Source organism: Cibotium barometz, chromosome 36 (genome assembly GCF_041138505.1).
Source record: "Cibotium barometz isolate CiBa-2024 chromosome 36, ASM4113850v1, whole genome shotgun sequence".
Taxonomy (NCBI): Eukaryota; Viridiplantae; Streptophyta; class Polypodiopsida; order Cyatheales; family Cibotiaceae; genus Cibotium; species Cibotium barometz.
In genome coordinates, this window is record NC_141081.1 from 27,505,275 (window position 1) to 27,533,023 (window position 27,749).

General features: G+C 43.8%; 1 protein-coding gene across 2 annotated transcripts; it reads right to left on the reverse strand.

Moving 5' to 3' along the window:
* Positions 1–5,814: 5,814 nt before the first annotated feature.
* LOC147617716 (sec-independent protein translocase protein TATC, chloroplastic-like) lies at positions 5,815–27,749 on the reverse strand. Of its 2 annotated transcripts, XM_086775967.1 has the most exons (5): positions 27,212–27,338; positions 26,555–26,976; positions 7,200–7,492; positions 6,819–7,109; positions 5,815–6,728 (listed from the first exon to the last, which is right to left on the reverse strand). In XM_086775967.1, the coding sequence occupies exons 2-5, from the start codon at positions 26,634–26,636 to the stop codon at positions 6,504–6,506; spliced, it is 891 nt and encodes a 296-aa protein (XP_086632093.1). In that variant the 5' UTR covers positions 26,637–26,976; positions 27,212–27,338; the 3' UTR covers positions 5,815–6,503. The 2 variants fall into 2 exon arrangements, with proteins under 2 accessions (XP_086632093.1, XP_086632092.1); XM_086775966.1 differs by lacking the exon at positions 26,555–26,976 and having other exon boundaries at positions 27,212–27,749.

Below are 27,749 nucleotides of genomic sequence, written 5' to 3' on the forward strand. Positions count from 1 at the left end.
TCTAGGCTTTGCCCGACCGCCGACACTTATGCAGTGCCCCCAAAACATGTTCTCTTCATATGTATAAGCCTTATGGCTTCCATTACAAAGGTGGGCCCCTGGCCATATACAATGTGAAATACTTAGGCTAGGATAGGGGTTACAAAATATGTACAGAAAAGGAGTAACAACCCCCTTGCCTAGTTTAGCTTCCATCCTTGGAAGCGTTACCATACTACAAGAGGTGGGAGTGAGAAGTTTTGATGGTGTCATGTCGAAGTGGAGGATCGATATAGAATGCTTGGAAGATCTTCAACATGCCACAATGGAAGAATTGGATCACGACGCGCTTCTCAAAATTCTATTGATGATGGGAAGGTATGTACCAAACATTTTCATTACCTTGAGCATCCATCTACTTTTCTGATGGTGTCATGTCGAAGTGGAGGATCGATATAGAATGCTTGGAAGATCTTCAACATGCCACAATGGAAGAATTGGATCACAACGCGCTTCTCAAAAGTCTATTGATGATGGGAAGGTATGTACCAAACATTTTCATTACCTTGAGCATCCATCTACTTTTCTGTTATGGCTTCACTAGGCGGCAGAGGGAAGCTTTGGAAAGTTTATCAAGAAGGAGTTCATGTCCTATTGCTACTATACTTTTCATACACATGATGTAATCTAGGAATCTCATTCTACATATAGTCATATGCCCAACATTGTAATGAAAGCTAGCCATATAAGGCTTGTAAATAGAAGAGAACTAGTAATGGGCACCCCATAAGGGTGGAAGGCTACGCACTTGTACCTCTGTCTAGCAAATCCCAATCAATAATAGAAGCAAGACTTGGAATAGGAAGAGTTTCAAGTTTTTCATAAGCTTGGACATTGGGAGGAAAAATGTACTGTGAGTTATGCAAAAATAAAGTTGTGTTGATAAAAGAAAAGAAGAGGGCTTCTATAGAAACAAAACCTTCCCAAAATCGACATGCATAGCTTCAAATGTATCGATAAATAACTCCACCAATGGCTGCCACTCAATACTTGATGATGGATAGGCATCTCAAACCATAACAAAAACACCACACACACACGAATAGGTATATCTATAATAATAAAACATCTCAAAAAAGAAACCCTCATGATGAATCCATTCATTAAACACAAGTAGCTTACGATGGGCTTGGAGGTGCACTTGGTGACAGATGGATCCAAGTTCATGTCCCCCTTGCCATGTAAACATGTTGCACCTTCAACCACCACCCATCACATCCTATTTTGAACTCCAGAGTGCATCGTTCTAGTGGTATTGTTCCAAGCCGCTTCTTTGCTTCTTCAACCCATGAGGACCTCTACAGGAGGGTTGCCACTAATCCAATCATTGAGCTTGCAATATAAAGGCCTTCACATACCTTCCTATCTAACATTACGCAAAATTCATGAGGATAAAGCATTAGGGGATCTTGAGCTTACCATTGAAAATGAAGCTTTTAGGAAAGGGTGAGGAGGATAAGAGAGACCAAGAGTAAGAAGCTCTCAAGAAAGGGTGAGAAAAATGGGAGAGATAAAAAAGAAGTAGGTTACAAGTTCCAAAAGTAGGAAGGTTGTCTCAGTCAGTAAAGTGTGAGAAATATAAGAGAGAAGAAAAGGAAGTAGGTTGCAAGCTCTAAGAGCTAGAAACTCTCAAGAAAGGGTGAGAAATATGAGAGAGAGAAAAGAAGCAGGCTACAAGCTCCAAGAGGTTGTAGGTTCCAAGAGCAAAAAGGTGGTCTCAATAAAGGGAAATAAAAACGAGAGAGAGGAAAAAGAAGGAGGTTGCAAGCACAAGAATCTCTCAAGAAAGGGTGAGAAAGATGAGGGAGAGAAAAAAGAAGCAGGCTACAAGCTCCAAGAGGAAGATGCTCTAACAAAAAGGTGAATAAGATGAGAGAGAGAGAGAGAGAGAGAGAGAGAGAGAGAGAGAGAAGAAACTGGTTCCAAGAGTATGTAGAAATCCCAAATGAGGCAAAAAAGTGGAAAAAATGGATGTATACATGAAAAGATATATTTTTAAAGGGAATTTGTCTTTTTGGGAGGGAACCCAAAATTTTAATTTTTGGGCCTGAGAGTAGGCTACGAAATTCACAAAGGGGGGGGGGGGGGGGGGGGGGGGATGGACCACTTTTTGAAGCAGCCCCTACTTTAAAAAGAGCATGGTAACATCGGATAACTTTAATAATGGTCCCTAACTTGAGCCAATTAGAAAATAAGAGAGGTGTAAGTAGAGGGGACCACCAATGTCACATTGGTGTGTAAATGGCATGTTACTATTTGCCACCTCAACACCTAATTAGATTAGTGCTAACGAATTTGCTTAAAAGTGGCCCCTTTTTAGTCTAAAACATCCCTAGTGATACTCTAAACATGGTAACATAGGATAACTTTAGTAGTGATCCATAACTCCAACCAAATAGAAAAAAGGAGAGGGGTAAGTATAGGGGACCACCAATGTTACATTGGTGTGTAAATGGCATGTTACTATTTTCCACCTCAACATCTGATTAGATTAGTGCTATGCTACAGACCTTGCTTAAAAGTGACCCTTTTTAAGTCCAAAACGCTCCTAAATCAAGAGGGTGTATATTGATGGAGGAATGGAGGAGCTTCTCTGCATCATGTGGGTGTAATAAGACAATTCCCGCTCCTCTTTTCACATCAAACTTGTTGATAACTCTAAGATGAATATTGTTGGGTTCCTTTCAAACATAGAAACAGATGTATGTGAGGTGCAAGTAACACAAATTCATGTCATACCAACAAAAACCAACAAAAGCACATCTTACCCTATTGTTTTAGGAAGAGCTTGTGGCTCTGCAAGCTACTCAAAATTGGCAAACATGAGAACTTATTTTCATACATGTTAGCCTCAAGAATGTTGACAAGCAGTGGTAACCTGCATCTCAAGAAGATAGTGAGGTATAACCTCAAGAATGTTGAGAAACAGGTGGTAACCTCTAGATGCTCTTCACAGGAGTCATTCACTTATAATGATGATGATGAGGAAACGGGGTATGATACCACTTTGGAATATTCTTTAACCCCTCTTCTACATAATATGAAGGCAACTCCCTCAGAAGGTTCTCCCTAGACCTCTTTGGGATGACCTTGGATCACTAAGATAGGGTTGGAGGAAAACACAAGAGGCACCACCAAAGGAATGTTTGCATGCTTTCTGAGGATCTTTTGCATGAGGAGAAGGAGAAATACTTGGATACGTTAGTGCGGCATAAGATTTTAACCTAAGCCTGATGAAAAGCATGTAGCATAAACGCTTAGTCAATTTGGCAAGACGTATAATCAATGAGGTAGCAAATCATGAGAGTAACACATTATGTGCTACTGAATGAGGTAGTAGGTCATGAACATAGTATGTGATGGCTACATAGGCTACTTCCAAATCTGCATAGTGGAGAAGGATCAATGGAATACCACATTTTTTACTCCTTGGGGCACCTTCGCTTATCATGCGATGCCATCTGGCCTCATAAATTCTTTGACCACCTTCCAACGGTTTATGAATATTTTGTTTGGACCTTATTTCGATAAGTTTATTCAAGTATTACCTTGATGATGATTTTTGCATTTATAGCTATAAATTGTAAGGCATGTATGGCTTTTATATTGCAACAAGCAATCTCAACCCAAGCAAGTACCACATCACCAAGAAGGAAGTAGTTCTTTTTGGCCACACAATTTTGGAGAGAGGGATTGTTATGGAACCCACCAAGGTTGAAGCCATTATTACCTTGTCTAATCCCACAAATGTAAGGAAATTGAAAACTTTTGCATGAAAGGTAAAGTATTATTGCCAATTCTTGGAAGAGCTTTCACTATTAGTTTACACCTTGCAATAATCAACCCATCCCATTGGAGGCTTTCATTGGGAGAAGGCGCATCATGAAATCTTTCATTTTGGGAAGCAAGCAGTGCCTATTGCTCCTATTTTGAAGCATCAAGAATGGGATCTGGAACTCTTTGAGTGTTATGGGGGTTTTTCTTTCCTAGAGGGGTGTGGCTGGCTATATGAGGCCTATTGCTAGCCTCCAACTAGAGAGGTTACACAGAGAAGGTTGGGTTGTCTTGTTATTTACAAGTTCTTACATCACTTCACTGTACTCTCTAGCTCTTCAATTGTGACTTTCTTGATTAAGTAAATGACCCCAAAGACAAAAAAGGTGGGTTTGTCTTGTTATTTGTAAGTTCCTTTCTTACCTCATGAATTGTCACTTCACTATACTCTCTAGCTCTAATTTGAGGATGACCTCTACAAGAAAGTGGACTAAATGAATCTTGGGGTTGTAAAGAACTTGATAGAGGACTCCACCCAAGCTACCTTGGCAAATATGTTGGCTCAAAAGGAGCACAATGAAGAGAAGGAAACATTGCTTCTCTTCTTAATAGAGGGCTCCACCTAAGCCACCTTGTCAAATATGTTGGCTCAAAAGGAGCACAATGAAAAGAATGGAGGCATTGCAAGGGCAATTAAGCCATCCGTAGCTCTTTCTCTCTCTCTGTCTCTCTCTCTCTTGAGTATGTATGCACGTATTTTCATGGCACTTTATGCTACATAAGGCAAGCAACAAAAGGGGTGGTGATTCTTGACGTGCAAGAGGTGAAGATCCTTACCAAGAAGGTCTTGTTGGATAAGCACACTACAATACTAAAGGAGAGTGTAGTTCCTTATGGCTTGAGTTTCAAAAGTTCAAGTAGCTTGGCATCCACCAAATGCTCATTGTCAAGGAGACTCCATACTTGTTATCTGCTAACATAGTATGTAATAAAAGGCCCTATGCTTTTTGACGAAGCCATGGGTTTATTGAAAGGCTCGGATGCATATCAAGTGGTTCACATCTCAAGAGAGGAGAACAAAGGGGACAATGGCTAAGACCCTCTTGAGCTCTGACATCTTTTTAAGGGGCTTAAAGTGCTTGACCCATTTATGATATTTGCTTGAAGGTGCCAAGCAAATGTTTCTCAAGAAGTCAAGTGCATACACTCTTATAAGGGATGACCCCTTATCATCCAAGGAGGACCTCTTTCATGAGAGTAAAGACCACATGCATTGTTGAGTGGTGGGCTAGGATGAGTCCAAGGAAGTTTTGAAGGTTTGCCATGATAGCATTTGTGGCAAACACTTCACACCTGACTTGTCAATGCAAAAGATCCTTATGTTGGAGTGTCATTGGCATATTCTCCATAAATATGTGCAAGCTTGCAATTGCTTTTGTGAAGAGTACAAGCTTTCGGAAGGAGACAACTCTCTAATGGCTCCTTTCAAAAGTGAGGATTGGACTTGTCCCAGATGTGGGGATCTTCCTTGTTCCTCATTGGGGAAACTCTACATCTTGGTGGCCACAAATTATGTGATGAGATGGCCAAGGGCAAAGATAACCACCAATGCCAAGACTAAAATAGTGGTAAACTTTCTTATTGAATGCATAAGCTCAAGATTTAGCACTCCCTTGGATTTGTTACTTAGGGCCAAGGTTTCATGGTGAGGTCTTATTGAGTTTGTTGCATACTATCAAGCATAGGAATTCTTCACCATACTACCCACAGTGAAACGCTTTTAAATGGCATCCTTTCAAAGTTAGTAGCATGTGGTCGCCGCTCATGGGATAAGTGGCTTCCTTGCGCTTACGGGCTTACCACACTACTCATAAGGTGTCTACGAGTTTCACTCTTGTGCATATGGATTGGAAGCAATTGTGCCCATAGAATTGGAGATCACCAACCTACACACAGCATAACAATGAGGTTTGGGAGTTCAAGAGGCATTGAAGCAAAGGGTTGCCCAACTTACACTCTTAAATTCTTGTATAGAACTAATGCAGTGGGCACGCTTGAAGGACATGCCTTGAAGATGAAGACCAAGTTCGATGAGCACCACAAGAAACATAAGACTGTGAAGGGGCACTTGGTCCTCCGCTATGATAGTCGATTGGACACCCGACTACACAACAAGTTCTTTGAGGGGGCACAGGGGGCCGGGGGAGGACCTTCGAGGTTCACAAATGATATACCAACAGTTCTTGCCGCTTGGAGGATCTTGCTGTTCCACCCTCAGAGCATCCATGTTTATTGTCAAATCATTATTCAAGAAAGTAGGTCTCTCTTAGCATTTTTTATGTCACCATGAATAATTCTCTCTGGATAACACATTGTACTCATTTTTGTGTACTTGGACAAATCTTCAAAATTATACAAGTGGCACATGAAAAATTTTCACATGCTCTGATCATCTTCTTCACCATCCTTGACCTTCTCGCCCTCCAGTCCCCTTATACTTCTCTTGCTCCTGGAATCTGCTCTCTACTTTCTTCTGTCCCCCCACCCCCCATTTTTCAAGGTTCCCCATTTTCCTTCCGGCTGAAAATTGAGCATCGAAGCGAAATGTCTGCAGCTCGTAAAGGCATACATCTTTAAGCCAAAAATTGGTACTCCACATAAATACAAAGTTATTGCTAGAGACAAAAGAGTCAAGAGGTTTCTGGTTCTGGAACTGTCAACTTTACAAGAAGAGCTCCACCAAAATAAAGGCCAATCAATGGGCCAGCCAACAGCATCTGAGTCAAAGGATCTGTAGAGGGGGTCAGCACTGCTGCTGCTGTAACAGCACCTACCACAACATACCGCCACACAGACAGCATTTGGTCCCCTGAAACCAGCCTGGTTTGTCCCAATAACAACTGAATAACAGGCACCTGCATCATTTCCAGAAAGGTTATGTGTGGAGCCTGGGCAGTAGTACATTATGCAAATCTTTTTGGATTAGAGTCTTTACGCTTACGCACCTGAAATGCCAAGCCAGTGCTGAACATAAGCACGAGAACAAACTCAAAATACTGATCGATAGACCAAAGAGATTCCACCGCTCCTTCTGCATACGATACGAAGAAATTGAGGGCAGCCGGAGCCAACACTCCATACGAAAACGCGAGGCCCGTGTAGAAGAGTATAGACGAGCCAAAAACGATGGGCCCAAGAAACTTCCTCTCGCTTCGGGTCAGTCCTGGAAGAACAAATGCAATGATCTCATAAAGGATCACTGGACTGCCAAGTAAAAGACCGCTGTAACCTGACACCTGCAATGTGAAAACATTACCCGCATTACCTACACTTTTCTTCAATCGCATCATTTCCTACTTTGGAGCAACAAACATGCAGAAATTTACCTTAATAGTTGTGAAAAAGTATTCACCAGGAGACAGCTGCAAAAACCGAACACCTTGCGAATACACAGGTGCTTCCAGAAACACAACGAGATCCTTGGCAAATGCAAAGCATCCCAAGATGGCCACGCCAACAACTGCTATTGATATGAGTATCCGATCCCTTAGCTCTTCCAAATGATCAAAGAGGGTCATCTCCACATCATCTGGAAGCTCTTCTTTTGTTGGATATAGCCAAGACGGTAAGTTTCCAGATGCTGGCTCGATTGGATCATCTTCATTATCCAGGGTATCGACTGGAAGTAAACATAAACCCTACACATCAGTATCATGCAATAAAATCAAATGTAATCATGACAATGCAAGCATGCCAACAAAGGCAAGTGCTTCTACCTTTCCTCAAGAGTCAAGACAAGAAATATTTTCATCAACGCTCCACTTCTACGCTGGTATATTTCTTAGATACTTCTACTCCTCCAAGAAATATTTTGTGGTCATGTGTTGCCATGCCTCCTAGCCAAGGAGAAAGAGAGCCGCCTGTAGTGTGGGGGTGGTTGGCCATGCACCGACACTCTGCCCCATCCTCACAGATCCAACCTCCGCCCCAGGCACAAGACTTAAGTCCCTAACCAAACAGGTGCCAGTCCAAAGCCCAAAGGCTCAAAGCATGGGAGGTGGGAGCCCAAATGGTGACAGATAGTTGGCTCAATCTACTATTTACCAGCCCACAACCACCTGAAATAAATATTCACACCCAATGGGCTGCAAAACTAGAATATTCCCTGCTAAGGCTTGGGCACACTGCCCCCAGGTTAGCTAAAGGTACTCCAAAAAGGTTTTCTAGTTGCACATACCTTAGCTAAAGGTACTCCAAACAGGTTGTCTAGTAGCTGCTTAGACGTTCACCTTCTTAGGCCTGTAAACGCCAATGCCTCTAGTCAAATCTGCCAGCAACACGCAAGCAATCTAACCTAAACTATGTGCATCCCCTATCTTACCCCTCCTAGTAGCCTCTGCCCTTTGTCGTTAAATATTACAAAAGGCCTGATCTCTACTAAGCCCTAACCCTAGTGTGCTGCCCTAGAAGACATGACACATCTACCTCACGCTGTGGGGCAAAAGGAAAGGGGCAGTCCTCTATAGCAGCATCCACCCACACATGCCGGAACACACTCAAAGAACAAGACAAGGGCACCACCAACCTTTACTAAAGCTGGAAAAGGGAACTCACACACTCACAATCCCAACATCCTCACAAACAACTCTCTACCCTCGTCCAACCATCCAGATACACAGAACACAGCCCAAAATACACATTCACACCAAGAGAAGAGAGGGAAAAGGGTACATCAACTTCTCTACCTCACAACTCCATTGGTAGGTGCTATATATGGGTGAAAAACGTTGATTACATAGGCTCAACAGCCTTAAGCAATAGATCAATTAAGAAAAGAGAGAGAACGAGAGATTAGCATGTGAATGGCATCCTTGTGCACACAAGGGGGTCTGGGCACATTAACAAACACACACACACACCCACACACTAAATCTACACTCCCACCTCACCCACAACTTTAAAAAAACTTGTAACACAAAGGCCCCTTGGGCTCACACACATAAATTCCAAGATGTTCTGTATTATTGATTGAATATGAAGTAGAGTGTTGTAGATAGCCGGCAATTTCATACACACATTCATCATAGCAACCACACATCATGAAAATGACCATGCTCGGGATCAGAGTTATTGGGTTGCCATCACATATAATGGGTGGAGATGACGAGCATCAGCCCATGCTTCTCTAATAATCACAATCTTGTGAATACGAGTATGAGAAACTCGAACACACAATACCATAGCCTCGAGTTTGCAGCAGCGAGCAACTTCACAATCTCCACCAGCTTTCCGCATTGATAGGTTGCTTATCATCTCGATCCTCAGCAACTATCGCTTGATATATCCACCACCTTCAGCCGACAGCATCATGGCCTTCAAAGAGCTCGATTAGAATCTTCAAAACAAATAGCACGAAGCATTTTCATGCTGCGCTGGCCCTCCATACTATAGCATACTCAACTCTCCACTCAGAAAAAAAAAGCAGCATCTCCTCCTCATTATCGGCCAAAGACTCTCTCAGTAGAGAACTCGGCAACACAACAACACATCTCCCTCAGCTGCGGCAGCAGATACAAACAAAGAAAGACGCCTGGAGCGACCAGCCACACGCGGCAAAGAAAACAAAATAAACACACCTGCTCTACGCTCTGAGGCGGCTATATAAAAAAATATACCTCACACCAGAGAAGCTGCGGCAGCAAATGCAAACAACACCCAGTCTCCTCTCAAAGGCGGCTACCCACAAAACAACTTGCCACTGTGCTACCAGCCACCGGCAGCTATACAAACATGCAACACCTCTGTGCTCAGAGGCGGCAACCCCAACAAGAACACACTCTCAACAATACTACAAACTTCTGCCAGCGCCTCTCCTTTTATACTGTTAGAGCCTTGAAGAGTTCCTCTGGCGGAATCGGCAACTCCTCGATTGTTGCTCTGCATTTGGCAGCCACCACGCCCGCCAGCTTCTTGCGTTGAAAATTTCTTTGGTTGATGTTTTCTATTCCGCCACCCTTTTAAAAAACTATATGGTATTGATTATTGCCACCTTTGCATTATAGCCTTGGGTTCCAACCCATGCACACCTTTGGCTTGATATTGGTGATGAACACTTCCAATATTGGTGATTATACTCTTGGATATTGGTGCGAAACTACTGGGTGATGAACACTTCCACTTGCATGTGCACCATCCACAAAGACCTGATCCACTCCTGCTCTTCTACATAAATAAGCTCACGAGCTCCCGGATTTTAAGAAGCCCAACCATGATCATTGATGAACATACTCTGGTGGTGTTCCACAATGTGTTCCCCATGCTGTTGCCAACATCATGTCATTGATGTAACCTTACAATGGTTATAGTCTTGCACCGTTTCCAACAAACATATCTGCATCAAAGCCTATCTTGCAAGTATCAACATGTTATACTTGACCAAGAGATAGAGCTCCCAATTATAACCATATTATCAAACTTAAGATGGGCATATTAACCTCATGATGGGCATCCCTGTGCTATATGAACATGCATCTATATGTACATATGCCAGAAAACCACACTCAAAAAACTCCTAACAACTCCTCTAGTGTAAAAGAAGTACCCCTCTGACTAGTAGCAAGCACCATCACATACAACTAAAATACTATCAGAAGCATGTTGAGGACCATTGAAAATCAAGTACTTAACATATCTTATTTTATCACAACTTTCTGTACTCGTATCCAACTCGTATTGTACATATCGTACTAACATTTCTAACCATCTTGGTCCCTGGAGAGCCACACCCTTCACTCACCAGCTCCAAATCTGGGCCATACTTCGGTGCCATAGACATACACCGCAACAGGAGGTCAACATTGATGCTCTATACTCCATTCATAAGGAGGGTGACATAGGATGATCTAGGTCACAATTTCGGACATTTCCCAGTTTCACATGTGGACAAGTTATGGGGTTACCAAGACACCCAAAAGAGCAAGAATGTACAAGCTTTGGGAATGGGAGATTTATCCAGTACAAGAACCAAGCACTCAAGAACTTGCATATAGTGCCACGAACCTGGACATGGTGCCCCGAACAGGACTCTTGACAAGAAGATCGGACTTGGGTGGCTGTGTCTATGCAAGAAAGAACCCCAACCAGCCTTGGTGTCTTGGGGACTGATACACATATGAACACAGACTTAGAAACAGGCATATATTAGGGTGTTCACATCTTTAATAAAAAGGGTGGCCGAATTATTACTTGGTTTTTAAGGGTTTCACACACTTATGAAGGGTGGACAAAGCATTATTTGGGCACCTTGTTCTTTACGAGTTTCATTCATTAGGACCCTTGGACCATTTTTACTAGCATGGGCTGGACATCTCATCATATAACAACCTTTGAGGAGTTGCGGATCTGTGTATTTGGAAGAATAACCAAATGTCAACTCTCTCCAAAATGTGGCAAGACTCACTATAACCAATCAACCTTAGCCTAGGGTTTAAAACATTAAAAGGGGCCTTTGAAGAGGATCTATTCCAAAACCTCTTGCTTCCATACAAATTACACAACAGCCCCCGTAGTTCAGCTGTCATCCTCAGCCTCTCTCTCCATACACTTTGTGTTAGATTATGGTGGAAAGACATTGCTACCATTCATGATTAGAGAGAGGGAGAGAGAGAGAGAGAGACAACACCCTATGGCTTATATAGGAGTTGGGGAGGTTACAAATGACATAAGCAATGATGTTTTTGACAAATGATCTTCCTCCTATGATTTCCACCTCTTTAGGGATACCTTTTGACCTTCTATGGATCATACACCTCATGTATGGGTGATACATACCATGCTTTACATGTATTACATACCTTAGGCTTTAGACTTACGCTTAGGGAGACAAGTTTAGGCTTACATTTCTAACACCCCCCTTAAGCCAAACTTGTGGACAATGATTTTTTGGTGCCAACAAAACTACCCAACAACTAGGCTTGGCCTGACAAAAGAGTATACACAAATGGTAGGGACACGATTTTTCAAGGCTTGGGCCAACAAGGGTAGACAATGGCAAACAACATTTATGCACTACATTGAGTAGGTCTTACCTCTAGACATTTTTTGTTCCGGGGCAATGTGTATACCCTTACAAATATGCATGACACATAGTTTTTAATGAGGTAGTAGCTTGTACACAACACAGATTATTTTGCTCGACATTTTTGTGCTTTGGTGCTTGGTGCAAACAGCCTCTTATGATTTTTCTTAATGCAAGAAAAGTTTTATTTATGACTTCCTTTAGTGGGAACATAGGCTGATGGAAAAGGAGACCTTGGCGACCAAATGTGACAAAAAAAAAAAGAACTAAATTATCACAATCAATGTGCGCCATGCGGGATTTGACCATAGCACCTCACCACCGAAGATGAGCCAAGGTAACCTGCAGCACACCGTCCGAAAATCGAACCCACCATGGCCTATTTTGCGTAGCAAAGATTGAAGCTATGGAAAGCTTCCTTGTTGATGATGATGATGCCACGACTTTTGATCCTCTCCTACTCCTGCGTCTCTTGGACGAGCACAAAAGTACGATGACCAACATGCCGTCTCGAGCTTGAACCCACAGGCAGTTGAGATAAACCCACCGACGGATGATTTCAGGCGTTTGTGTCGGTTCTCTATTAAGCTATTTTCAACACCAAGAATGAAGAAGATTAAGCCCTTGTGTTGATGGATAATAATGGGCTTCATCTACAGATTTGGGACAACTCAACAACACAAAATTATCTACAATGCCTAGTTAAACTAATAGGATTTATTAAAGATAATAATGATGGCTTAATAAACTAAATTAACTTTGACTCATGAAGACCCTAACAAGCTAGATGCTCTAATACCACTGTTAGATTACGGTGGAAAGACATTGCTACCATTCATGATTAGAGAGAGTTTAGCGTCCTCGACCCTTCGTTCATCCTCACGGCAAGCTTCTTTAGCTTTTTCAACTATTGCTTTGGCTTTTTCAACCTCTTCTTTAGCTTTTTTTTCTTGTGCCGCTTCTTCTTTGGCTTCAATTTGTTGCCGTAGCAACCTATTTTGCTCCAAGAGCAATTTGATAAGTCTTCATTGCTTGGCGGAAGCGTTTCTGTAGGAGTTTTGCCTTCCCTGTAGAACTCTTCTTCAATATCTTCCTTGTAACTTGGTGACGATATCTCTCTTGACATTGTGGAGACCTGGGTGGTTTTTCCTGACCGCAGTTTTACCATCCATAAAATGCTCTCACTTTAGGGTAGCCAAGTTGGGTTACAACTTGCAGCTCTGATACCAATGTAGCATGACTACTATGTGGAAGCGTGCTTAATGATGATTAACGCAAAGCAATAAAGATTAACGCTAATCACATACTCATGACATAGAGAAGTAGAGAGACGCAGAAGAGAGAGAAGGAGAAGAGAGAGACTCTTTACTTAACCTACTCCTACTAGATATTCCTAAATGAATTGAGCAATTACAATGATTGTCATAGATCCAATGTAGATCTAGACTATGAATGCTATGAATAAACTTATGCTTATTGTCCTCCACTATGCGTTAATGGAAAACGCTGATTTGGAGATGTACTTGGCTGATCCAAACTGTTAGACTGCATGCCCTTGGACTTTGGCTCTACAATCTCAGTCTTTGAATGATCATCAATGACCCATAACCTACCTTTATATAGTAAAGTGATAGCAAGTCGTAATCAGGTCGGTTTTCACTTTTTAGGCCATAAAAGTCATCAAAAATGTCAAAACATGTTCATATTGTGCCCATAATATGTCCCAACCGTTGGTGCATGTCCTGGGACCTCTGGGCACCTATAGGGCCACCAAAATGGCTCCAAATTGCCCCTATATGACCTCTAACTTTGCCCTTAAGGCGGCTATAAGAAATAATCATGTCTACATGGCACCGGATTAAGGTGTGCACGTGGCATCCCCTCTTGCTAAACTTAGAGCTAGGGTGCACATGATGTACCTTTGCTCCATGCTGTCGATTGAACTGCGGACTCGATCTCCTATATGGTGTCTCCACCACTATCTCCTTGAAAACTGCGAGCAATGGAATTTACCCCTTTGCCTTTGAAAGCTCTATTGGCATGGTAGATACCATGAACACCTCAGAAACTGAAGTACTTATCTTCTCCTCCTCGTCAATGGATTCGAAAGATAACTGGAATCTCGCGAGCTGTCACCTCCTTGATGGCTATGATGATCTCGGGAACTCGCATGGAATCTCAAACTGTTTGTGGCTCTGCATGCTCGAACAATTACACCTTGCCCTTTCTTGGGATGCCCATTCGAACATTGTCCAACTAGCTTCACTTTGCCTTTTCATCAAAGTGAAAATATCCTCTATGGTTTCCATAAAGAAACACTTGCTGGTTTTTTTGCTATAGTCCCAAAACCCTAGACCTAGGCTTCTACATGCATCCTACATACCCTAGAACCATGCTAGACTGAAATATAGACTTTCTAGTACTATACTATGCTAACAATGAGCAAAAAGCTGATGCAAAAAGGCTGATTTAATGCAAAAACACAAACCCTAATTTTGTTGCAAACTGTCACCAATTGACCGACCATTTGGTCCATCTCCAGTTTTTACGTCTCGTTCACTTGAGGCCAAGCCGGTGTCTCGTGTGAAGAGGCCAGTATTTTGCTGACATGGACGGGAGCCAGACTGGTGCCACCCGTGTGTTAGCAGGATGGTGTCGTATGGACGGGAGCCAGACCAGTGCCACCCGTGTATGACTTGGACTGTGTTCGATCCATGGGATTGTCACGCCATGGAAGAGCCAATATTCGTGCCGTGTTTTGCCTATGGGACTGTCACACCATAGGGAGACTCGTGCCTGGAACTGTGTCTTACCTATGGGACTGTCACTCCATAGGAAGACCAGGTTTTTATGTTTTTTTTTACGTCGTGCCAGTTTTGTGCCGACAGATATTTTGTACTTGTTCCATGAACGGGAGATATGTCCATGTTACTATTTGCACATGCACACATGATTTGCATGCTTGAAACTGTTTTCGCATGACATGTATTTGTGTGTTTGCCTGCTTGACGTGTTACTTACTGAGCAGGGACGCCTGCCAGTGAGTCGTGAAGTCTGCTCTGTATTCTGACGAGCTTTAGTGCATGAGAACAGGTGGTAAGTATGTTGCACATGTTGTTTTTATTATTTTAATTCTAACCTTTAGTTTTATAAGGTTAAGTGTTCACATTCACTTAAATGTGGGCACCCCCTTTGGGCACCCACTTAGGGACCAAGGTGGGAAGCCCCACTTAAGTGAGTGTGGGGGTGGGCATGGTCACCTACCCAAACTCCCCACCCACATGCAAGCGTGGAGTAAACTCCACTTTAATTTTATAAAAGAATACCTCCTCCTTCAAGCGTGGACATCACCCGATTACTCCATCCACGTGAAGATCAAAAAACGTCGCCTACGCTTTTGCTCCTACAACAACCAGGCGCATGCTTTTACCTCTACTGCTGGCGACTGCATCTCAGGCTGCTGGCTGCGTTTCTGAATAACCAGGCGCATGCCTTTACCTCTCCTGCAGGCGACTGTTTCACTCCCATACAGGCGTGAGTGTGCTCTTTCTCTCCATACAAGCTGCGCATGCTGCTGTACGGCTGCTTCTCCCTCCCCTACCAGGCGGCTGATGTACTGCTGCGCCTAACCCTTCCAGGCGACTCTGAAGTGCTGCAGCTGCTCCCACAGGCGGCTAAATTCCAGCAGGCTGCGCTGCCCTAACCTCTGCGCCAGCTTTACCTGCAGGCTGCCCACCTTCTACAGTTATACAGGCTGCGCATACTATCTTCTCCACCATTGTTGGCAACTCCACAGGCTACAGGCAGTTTGATTGATTGCTGCGCAGGTATCCTCCTACCTATACAGGCTGAGTATCACCACCTGTAGGCGTTTGTGCACAGCATCACCACCTGCAGGCGGCTGTACTCTCCATTTCCAGTAAAGGCGGGTGGCTGTGCGATCCATATCCAGCGAGCTGCTCATTCTCCTCCACACTGCAGCCAAGCATCTCCTCCCTTGCAAGTGGATGCTTCTTCTCTCACAGCAGGCGGCTGTGCCTTTGGCGGTGATACTTGTCTTGGTGGTTCACCACGAGGCGACTGAGTCTTCATCAAGGGGACTTCGCATCTCCTGGGTGGCTTCATCATACCACGAGTATTAGTTTTCTATCAACCATCTACAAGTAAGTGAATTTCAGATTTAAGTAAAGTATTTTATGTTTAAATCTGATAAGGGATTCATCCCGCTCGGCCAACACCCGTTCGGTGCCGGGTTGTCCAAGCTCTATTGGAGAACCTCGGTCCAAAGGTACTGAGATCGGGAGAGCCAGGCGTTAGTACGAGAGCGCCTGTTTGTGCGTGGTCTCGGAACACCAGTGAGGCACTCTCCGCGGAGTCCAGTGAAAGCACAGGACCGTAGAGATTGGACCACACTAGTGGTCGTTCTGCTTCGAGCTTCTACATCGAAATTCGACTTCGAGCCTATTTGTTTGGTACTGTTTTCATATGTACACGGACATCATCTGGTTCTTGGAACCCATGGAGCATTGTATTCATTAAATACTCCCAATAAATATATCATATATTGAGGAGGGGTCGGCCCGTTCCGGCCCCAGTGCTGGTGTCCATCTTTCCATTTCATTTCATTTCAATTTCAAGTTGTATTAAGTTGTCCATTTCAAATTTGTGGTTTTAAAGTTGTGCTATTAAGCGTGTGGGTGTCCAACGGAGTCTTTCCCACTTGACGGGATCGGTTTCACTGGTATCAGAGCACGGTTGTTTCCCTCTTCCTAGTGGGGAAACGAACCTGTGTACTGGACATTCCGCTTTTAGCAAACTTTAAACACAATGGACAGCCAAGGCAACCCTTTGGAAGTGCCAAATTCGAGGGGTCCATCTAGTGCTTCTCGTGGGTCTGATGCCCTGCGTGGTAGGCACAAGCCCCTTGAAAGGGTTATTGATAGTGAATCCAAGGGTCAACTGTCTCCAGGAAAGACAGTTATGCTTGAACAAGAGCCTGATGCTATGAGGGCTGAAATGGAACATATGAGAAAACTTTTGCAGGCTCAAGAGCAAGAGTTAAAGTTTTTGCATGAAGATCCCCATCTGCAAAGTGCTATTGAAGCCAGGAAGGCTGATGCTATGGTAGATGTAACTTTTGAATCAATGGCTCGTGAAGTGGGCAAGAAACCAAGGGAGTTGGCACTTGCCTATCTCCTTCGCAAAGGTGATATCAAAGAGGGGAATGACGGAGAGCTGAAATTCAGAAATCCACCTCGTTTGAAGCATGGAGATCCCACATCCCAGAGGCTGAAAGCTTTTATGCAAAAGGAAGAGGTGACTGTCACCTCTCGACATGCAGCTTCTCCCCAAGGCACTAAGCCTGACAGATATATGTATGCCAGTGCTCATGGAGGGCATGAAAGTCACATGCATGCAAGACATGTATCTCATGGTGACAGGTCTACTTCCAGAAAAATTTTGCCTTCTGAGTTGTCTCATGGAGAGACCATGCCATATGCAGGTAAGTCACATGCATCTGAGTTTCGAGTTCGTGGAGCACATGCCACCGTGCCCCATGAAGCTTCTATGACGGCCCATGGAGCCCATGCAGACAGGGCTGCCCCGTTGGATAAGGGGAAAAGAAAAAGAGAAGACCATGAGCCTCATGCCAGGAAGCTCAAGGAATTCAAAGCAGGTGATAAATCTGTCAAATTTGATGTCTTTCATGGTGAACATGATGCTTCTAAGGTGTTAGCATTTGTGACACAGTTCGACATTGCTTTTAGCGATGAGGATTTCACAGAAAAGTCAAAGGTGCGCCATGCTACCATGTTTTTGAAAGGGACTGCTGCTCATTGGTGGATCACTGAAAAGATCACCAAGGATCCCATCTCCACTTGGAAGGAATTCAAGGATAGATTTTATGCTCAGTTCTTGCCACCCAATGCAGAGCAAACTCTCACTCAAAAGTGGGACAGGCTGGAACAAAGAGACAATGAAAGTGTGCAACAGTATGTTAACAAATTCTGGAAAGTGTTGCTGGAAGTGACTCCCTTCATGCAAATCACCGAGGATGAAAGAAAGAGGAAGTTTCGTTCTGGACTGCAACCAGCATATAGATCGGGTATTGAATTGCACCCGAAACATACGTTGCAACAACTCACAGCTTCTGCTCTTGCTACAGAGCAATTGGTGCTCAAGATTTAGCAGGATCAAGGAGGTTCCAAGGGGAAAGACAAGGCTGTCCCAAATCAGCAAAAGGGTGGACAACCACCTAAAAAGAACTTCCGAGAGCCTTACAAGGGTGGTAAAGCTGAAAATAACACATCTAAAGAACAGGGCCCAAGCAAGAACAAATTTGGCTTAACTCCGGAGCAAAGAGAGCAATATGCCAAGGATGGAAAATGCTTTTCTTGTGGTAGCAAAGACCACATGTTTCGGTTATGCCCAGATCGCAAATCAAAGTACGAGGACAAGCACACCAAAGCTAATGTACATGCAGTTCCTGATGTGCAAGGAAATACAGGTCATGATGCAAAAGAGCGAATGGTTTGCAAGGCTTGGGGGCAAATCAAGGATCAGCCCGCACTCTTCATGTTTGATGACTGTGCAACTGACAATTTCATCTCTATGCAAATGGCCGCTGCATTGGGTATTGAGGTTGAAAACATGGGACCTCAGATTGAAGCCGAAGCTGCATTTATTGGTAAAGAGGTGCAGGTTACCCCTTTGATAGGGAAGTTGCGTATCCATATCCAGGGCTACCTTGATAATGAGCATTTTCTAGTTGCTCCACTGAATGGATGTGATGTATTGTTGGGCAAGCCGTGGCACCATAGGCTTGAGCCCCGCAAAGACTACAAGTCCAATATGATTTCTTTTATGCATAAAGGCCGCATGCATTTTATTGATGCTGGCAAAGAAGGGGATTCCATCCCACTTGTATCACACATCCAAATTAATAAAGCAATGAAAAAGAGTCTTTCAGCGTACTTGGTTTTTGTGCGTGATAGTCTTGTGCCAAATCATCAAAATGTGGATGCTATGTCTAATGATAGGCTGAATTTTCTTAATGCATTCAACGACTGTTTTGCTAACTCGTTGCCAGGTGAATTACCTCCCCAAAGGCCCGAAGATCACCGCATAGATCTTGTGCCAGGTAGTTCTCCACCTAACAAACCCGCATACCGAGTGAGTGCTGCACAACAAGAAGAAATCATGAAGCAGGTAAACGAGCTTTTAGAAAAAGGTTTGGTTCAGCCCAGTTCCTCAACTTACTGCTCTCCTGTGCTTCTTGTTCAAAAGGACGGATCATTCCGTATGTGTGTAGACTATAGAGCTTTGAACAAGCTTACCATCAAGAACAGATTTCCTATTCCACGTATTGATGATATCTTGGATAAGCTTGATGGTTCGGCTTGTTTTAGCAGACTTGATTTGAAGAGTGGTTATCACCAGATACGCGTGGTGCCACAAGATGTCCATAAGACTGCATTCAGGACAGCCTTCGGATTATATGAATTCTTGGTAATGCCTTTTGGTCTTACCAATGCTCCTGCTACTTTTAATCGTATGATGGATAGGATATTCCGACCCCATCGCGAGTTCACAGGAGTCTTCTTTGATGATATCTTGGTTTTCTCCAAGAATGAACAGGAACACAGAACTCATTTGGTCACAGTGTTCGAAGAGTTGCGGAAGCATAAACTTTTCGTCAATGCCAAGAAAAGTGAGTTTTTCTTTTCAGAGATTCATTATCTGGGTCATATTGTATCCAAAGATGGAGTTACAATGGATCCTGCAAAGATAGAGACCATTCGGAATTGGCCCGAATTGCAAAACGTACATCAAGTACGTAGTTTTATGGAATTATGTTCGTATTACAGGCGTTTCATAAGGCATTTCGCCATGATTGCCACTCCTCTACATGATCTCACGAAGAAGAAAACTGCTTTCAAATGGACTTCAAAGGAACAAGATGCTTTCTTGCAGCTCAAGCATGCGATCATATGTGGTCCAGTATTGATTGTTCCTGACTTACACAAGTCATTCGTGGTTGAATGTGATGCTTGTGGTGATTGCATAGGAGCTGTCCTAAATCAAGAAGGACATGCAGTTGCATACGAGAGCCGTCGTTTGCATGATGCTGAGCTTCATATGGATATCTATGAGAAAGAGCTCTTGGCTGTAATTCACGCTTTAAAGATATGGAAACATTACCTTCTTGGGGCTGAATTTGTAGTCAAGACAGATCATCAAAGCTTGAGATACTTTCTATCTCAAACCAAGCTTTCAGAGAAGCAGATGAGAATGGCAAACTTTCTTTCCATGTTTCATTTTCAGATTGTGCATACTCCAGGAAAGAAAAATGTGGTGGCCGATGCACTATCTAGGAGGCCTTATGTTGCTGCAGTCTCAGTGGCCTCTCATGGAGATCTATCTGCTATGAGAGATTTGTATCATTTGGATGCTGATTTTTGCCATATATGGACTGATTTGATGGCTGGTCATTCACATGCCTCTTATGTTATCAACGAGGGTTATCTTATGAAGGATAATTGCCTATGTGTGGTGAAGGATTTGCGTCCAAAGGTTATGGACGAATGTCACGCTCCACCATATGCTGGTCATAGAGGTATTATGCCTACTACTCGCATGATTCAGAGGTATTTCTTTTGGCCGAGCATGCGTAAAGACATTGAGGCTTATCATGTGTCACTTGCCAAAAGGTGAAATTTGATAGGCAAAAGCCTCCAGGTTTGCTTCAGCCATTGCCTATTCCCTCGCAACCTTGGGAAAGTATCACGATGGATTTTATTATGGATTTGCCTAGATCCCAGCATGGGAATGATGCTATTTGGACTATTGTGGACAGGTTTAGCAAGCAAGCTCACTTCTTGCCCGTCAAGAAAACCATCAAAGCTGATCGTATGGTAAAGCTTTTTCTTGCTAATATTTTCAAGCATCATGGTATGCCTAAATCCATTGTTGGGGATAGAGATCCCAGGACTACAAGCTTATTTTGGAGGGCTTTGTTTGATAATATGGGTACTAAGCTTGAGTTTTCATCAGCTTATCATCCCCAAACGGATGGCCAAAGTGAAGCTGCAAATTCAGCTGTGTTGGATTTATTGAAATGTTATGTGGCAGATCAAAAGACTGCATGGGAGAAGTATCTTCCACTTGTTGAGTTTGCCTACAACAATACGATCCATGCTTCCACAGGAAAGGCTCCGTTTGAGATTATTTATGGCAGAGTGGTCTTGCCACCCATCCTTCGTACTAAGGATGAGATTTTTGCAGTTGATGAATATGTTCGTGACTTGGATGTTGCCTTTGGTCAGGTGCGGACAGCCATTGCAAGATCTCAGGATAAGCATAGAAGGGACATGGAAGTCAAAGAAGGTGATTGGGTATTGCTGAAATTTGAGAAGGCTAGGCTTCGGAAGAGGCCAGGACGAGAAGGATCATATCCTAAGCTTTCTCCTCGCTATTATGGACCCTTCAAGGTGATTCACAAGATCAATGAAGTGTCCTACAGGCTTGCTTTACCTAGTCATTGGAAGATTCACAATGCTTTTCATGTGAGTCTATTTCGGAAATATGTGGGGCCAGATCTTGATGACCCTGTCATCACAGAAGATCCGCCAGAGATTGAAGAGCTTGAGGAGATCCTCCAGCCAGAACAGATTGTTTTTCACAAGGAGAGAAAGCTACCTGCAGGAAAGCTTTCCAAGAGATACCTTGTGAAATTTAAGAATTATTTGCCTATTGATGCCAAGTGGGTAAATGAGAATTATTTTGCAGATTATCCGCAATTGTTGCAGGCATATCTTGAGGCTTTTCAGTTGAGGTCAACTCTTTAGAAGCCCGGGGGGATGTCACCAATTGACCGACCATTTGGTCCATCTCCAGTTTTTGCGTCTCGTTCACTTGAGGCCAGGCCGGTGTCTCGTGTGAAGAGGCCAGTATTTTGCTGACATGGACAGGAACCAGACTGGTGCCACCCGTGTGTTAGCAGGATGGTGTCGTATGGACAGGAGCCAGACCAGTGCCACCCGTGTATGACCTGGACTGTGTTCGACCCATGGGATTGTCACGCCATGGAAGAGCCAGTATTCGTGCCGTGTTTTGCCTATGGGACTGTCACACCATAGGGAGACTCGTGCCAGGAACTGTGTCTTACCTATGGGACTGTCACTCCATAGGAAGACCAGGTTTTTATGTTTTTTTTTACGTCGTGCCAGTTTTGTGCCGACAGATATTTTGTACTTGTTCCATGAACGGGAGATATGTCCATGTTACTATTTGCACATGCACACATGATTTGCATGCTTGAAACTGTTTTCGCATGACATGTATTTGTGTGTTTGCCTGCTTGACGTGTTACTTACTGAGCAAGGACGCCTGCCAGTGAGTCGTGAAGTCTGCTCTGTATTCTGACGAGCTTTAGTGCATGAGAACAGGTGGTAAGTATGTTGCACATGTTGTTTTTATTATTTTAATTCTAACCTTTAGTTTTATAAGGTTAAGTGTTCACATTCACTTAAATGTGGGCACCCCCTTTGGGCACCCACTTAGGGACCAAGGTAGGAAGCCCCACTTAAGTGAGTGTGGGGGTGGGCATGGTCACCTACCCAAACTCCCCACCCACATGCAAGCGTGGAGTAAACTCCACTTTAATTTTATAAAAGAATACCTCCTCCTTCAAGCGTGGACATCACCCGATTACTCCATCCACGTGAAGATCAAAAAACGTCGCCTACGCTTTTGCTCCTACAACAACCAGGCGCATGCTTTTACCTCTACTGCTGGCGACTGCATCTCAGGCTGCTGGCTGCGTTTCTGAATAACCAGGCGCATGCCTTTACCTCTCCTGCAGGCGACTGTTTCACTCCCATACAGGCGTGAGTGTGCTCTTTCTCTCCATACAAGCTGCGCATGCTGCTGTACGGCTGCTTCTCCCTCCCCTACCAGGCGGCTGATGTACTGCTGCGCCTAACCCTTCCAGGCGACTCTGAAGTGCTGCAGCTGCTCCCACAGGCGGCTAAATTCCAGCAGGCTGCGCTGCCCTAACCTCTGCGCCAGCTTTACCTGCAGGCTGCCCACCTTCTACAGTTATACAGGCTGCGCATACTATCTTCTCCACCATTGTTGGCAACTCCACAGGCTACAGGCAGTTTGATTGATTGCTGCGCAGGTATCCTCCTACCTATACAGGCTGAGTATCACCACCTGTAGGCGTTTGTGCACAGCATCACCACCTGCAGGCGGCTGTACTCTCCATTTCCATTAAAGGCGGGTGGCTGTGCGATCCATATCCAGCAAGCTGCTCATTCTCCTCCACACTGCAGCCAAGCATCTCCTCCCTTGCAAGTGGATGCTTCTTCTCTCACAGCAGGCGGCTGTGCCTTTGGCGGTGATACTTGTCTTGGTGGTTCACCACGAGGCGACTGAGTCTTCATCAAGGGGACTTCGCATCTCCTGGGTGGCTTCATCATACCACGAGTATTAGTTTTCTATCAACCATCTACAAGTAAGTGAATTTCAGATTTAAGTAAAGTATTTTATGTTTAAATCTGATAAGGGATTCATCCCGCTCGGCCAACACCCGTTCGGTGCCGGGTTGTCCAAGCTCTATTGGAGAACCTCGGTCCAAAGGTACTGAGATCGGGAGAGCCAGGCGTTAGTACGAGAGCGCCTGTTTGTGCGTGGTCTCGGAACACCAGTGAGGCACTCTCCGCGGAGTCCAGTGAAAGCACAGGACCGTAGAGATTGGACCACACTAGTGGTCGTTCTGCTTCGAGCTTCTACATCGAAATTCGACTTCGAGCCTATTTGTTTGGTACTGTTTTCATATGTACATGGACATCATCTGGTTCTTGGAACCCATGGAGCATTGTATTCATTAAATACTCCCAATAAATATATCATATATTGAGGGGGGGTCGGCCCGTTCCGGCCCCAGTGCTGGTGTCCATCTTTCCATTTCATTTCATTTCAATTTCAGTTGTATTAAGTTGTCCATTTCAAATTTGTGGTTTTAAAGTTGTGCTATTAAGCGTGTGGGTGTCCAACGGAGTCTTTCCCACTTGACGGGATCGGTTTCACAAACCCTAATTTACTGATTTACATGCAAACCTTAGCATTGATGCAAAACTTTCCTAAGAACGACCTAGACATGCTCTGATACCAACGTAGCATGCAAGAGGTTGATCGTTGTAACGCATAACAAAGCCTTCTTTATACCCGTGAGTCTGTACAATTTCACTTAGAGAGAGAGAGAGAGTAGAAGAGAGAAAAAGAAAATAAGAGTCGACACAATATTGGGTCCCAATTTACCCACTCAAGAGCCCCCCCAACAAGCAAGAGTATTTGCTTATATTTCTTTGGAGAACTTACAATGAGTATGAAAGATGACTGAGGACTACCAAATGCAAGGACGATGTAGACCAAACGTAGGCTGATACATATGCTTTCCAAGCTCCGTTCAATTGCTCTTCAATGACCACTATGCAACCCCAAAACTTAGGGATGCACACATGCTAGATGATGAATGATTTACTGAGAAAGGAAGCGCTTGCTTTTATATGAGGTTGGCTACTGCTGCACTTTTCTAATGATGAATGATTTACTGAGAAATGAAGTGCTTGCCTTTATTGAGGTTGGCTGCTGCTGAACTTTTCTAATGATGCATGATTTACTAAGGAATGAAGCACTTGCTTTTATATGAGGTTGGCCGCTGGTTGGTTCAGTCCAGGTGCTGTCAGCAAGCTGAAAGTGGACAAAAAAGCCCAAATTACAGCATTAAATGCTGTGTGAAATTCTGTTGCTGCTTTTTATGCCTGTCCGACTCCCTGATGCTGGCCGACCAGAACTGGGTGACTTTGATACTGGCCGACTGGGTGTTAATGGGCAGGTAGTGCTGTCGGCTGATGCTATGAAGCTTCAAGCATCTAATGCTTGTCAACTGAATCTTGTGGCCATGGGCTAGCCTTTGGTGGCCCATAAGCCTGTCTACTATGTAACTACATGCACTACTGCTATGGCTAAACTTCTACATGCATGAATTGATGAATCCTCCATGTGGGTAAGAGGACCGACACATGCAGACTCTATATGGCTGTGGAGATTGACCTATGTAGCTCATGCTTGACATGTCCCGAACTAGGGCGCACAATGGGGCCACGGCATACGACAAAATATTCCTAAGAAGGTAAATCCTAATAATGAATGATGCACTCATGGAGAGCCAGTGTCACATAACACTCCAGTGTCATCAAGCTTTGTGCGATGCTGCTCAGGCACGAGCATAAGCCAAGCATCCAAATACACGCATGCGAACCACGAATGGCTTCCTATCATGCCAAGTTTTGCAAGGAGTGATGTTTTACAAAGCCTTGGTCGAATATCTGTTAAGAACATAGGCTACACACATGACAGCTTCCATCCAAAACTTGTGAGGCAAGCTTTGGATGGCTTCCTATCATGCCAAGTTTTGCAAGGAGTGATGTTTTACAAAGCCTTGGTCGAATATCTGTTAAGAACATAGGCTACACACATGACAGCTTCCATCCAAAACTTGTGAGGCAAGCTTTGGCCTTTGACCATACATCGTGCCATTTCCATGAGAGACCTATTTTTTCTCTCAAATACACTGTTTTCCTGAGGTGTATAGGGCACGGTACAATGATGTTGAATGCCTCTTTCTGAGACAACTATGCATTGAACTCATGGACATGTACTCCCCCCCTCCATCTGTACGTAATGTCTGAATCTTACATCCAGAGACATTTTCAGCCATGAGCTGAAAGTGCTTAAAACACATAAACACCTCTAACTTCTATTTCATAGCATAGAAAGGTCATCAATGAACGTAACGAAGTAGAGATTACCTCCAATGGATGGAGTCCTCATCGGACCACATACATCACTATGTATGAACTACAATTTTTGAGCAGCCCTCACTGAAGCATCCTTGGGAAATGGTGCCCAAGTTCGAAGCCTCACGTACCATCTTGGTATTTGGAACCGCTGATTCCTATGGCAAGTTCTGGTATTGATCCTAGTCTTTACACTGCTTTTTCTCAATACTCAAGCCATATCATCAATATACGGGCAATGTGAAGCCTCCTCTACCATATGGACAACCATCACCCACTCCTCAACCCCTTTGCATCTCCTTTTGTGTTCTTTGTATTCCACTGTGCTTGATTTACAAAAACAGTTAGCTACGCTCCCAAGCTCCCCAAGCTGCAACTAGTAACTCAGCAGGTTATCTTCCATCCAAAACCTTTCTCCAGTGAGGAGTGTGAGAAACTTTACTTCGATAGCTCGCTTGGGAAGTAGCCCACTTTTTTTTATCTGTTCAAGTACACTAATGCACATCATATTAGTCAGATTTAGCATAAAGCGATGTGAAACCAACAACATGGGCTAACTTTCAGCATGTGTTTAAGAGACAGTTTGTCTCTATCAACTTTCGTCAATTGTTCAAATTGGAGATGGGAAAGAAGAACTTGGATAACTATTCCCAAGAATCTGGATCTGAGGACTTGGACTAATGCATCTTGCCTCCATCACATGGTTATCTAACAAGTTGTGCGGACATCCGCACCTTTTATAAAAAGAGATGTAGGTTGGTAAAAAATAAAAGAATATCAACACCTTCACATCACTTACCAAGCCAAAGGATTTGATGGCCACCTTCATATGGTATCCTCCTCCTGTCAAGGGACTCCCTCCTACAAAACCTCGAGCGCATGTGGAAGTAATGGTGCTGATATTCAAATTGATTCCAACTAGCTAACAACTGTCGTGCACATTGTCTCACCCTCTTCTTCTAGCCACTTGTAGTCATTCTTCAGAAGAGAGAAAAACCTCAGCTGGCTCCAATTGCTATGCAAACTTATATCTCACATACACATCTCATGTTCTATGTCTCAAAGTAACTTGACCACATCCTAGCACCACATGAAAAACAGATGGGAGGCCTGCAACGCCCTGGGATTCTCCGCCATCCGCACAACCTTGAGGAAAAATTGAGCTGATCCACCACTAGAGACGCCTTGTGGCAAAGATCATCGTTCCTAGTGCTACATCTACTGTACATCACAAGAGGGTATCCAACTTAATTCACATTTGTTTATGGATCCAAAGTAAAGAATCAAGCCTCCTTCACGTTCCCCTCACACCCAACATCACATCAGAATTGGATATTAGACCCTGTTTAAAAGACCCCTTCTCTTTGCAACATGGCAATCAGCAAGACACATAATATTTAGCAAGTGACATTAAAATAAATATATCAAGTGAGTGCATAAGGTCATCAGAAAATACCAACTGGTCTTTCCTCTACTGCTGATCCAAGACCAGTGCTGGGGCCTTCCTCTTTGCTTTCCGCACGGCAAAGCATGAACTGTCCGGAGCTATGGTGACGCTTGCCCTTACTGTTTGTAAGATGCAGTCTGTGATCTGAATGGTGATCCAAGGGTATGACCCATTTCCTGGATATGGCAGGACAAGCACATAAACAATTCACTGAAGATATGTAAGCAGGACTAGTGTATCCACACAGTTGAGCTTCTGGCACGCGAACTGACTTGATGAGATGGGCGGCTCCAGCCATTGGGGTCCTCTCCCTAAATGATAACTGGAGAGAGAGAGAGAGAGAGAGAGAGAAAGAGAGAGAGTAACCCTTTAAAAAACCCAAATGGGTAACTGCAGAGGGCCAAGGTTTAACACGAAACTCTAGCTCCCTGCTGTACACGATGATGATTTAGATGCTGCAAAATGAAGTAGTTAGTTCAAGAGAACAAAAAACAAAGTGTCGAGTACACAGGGATAGGGCAAATATCTCGTGTGATCACTTGACTAC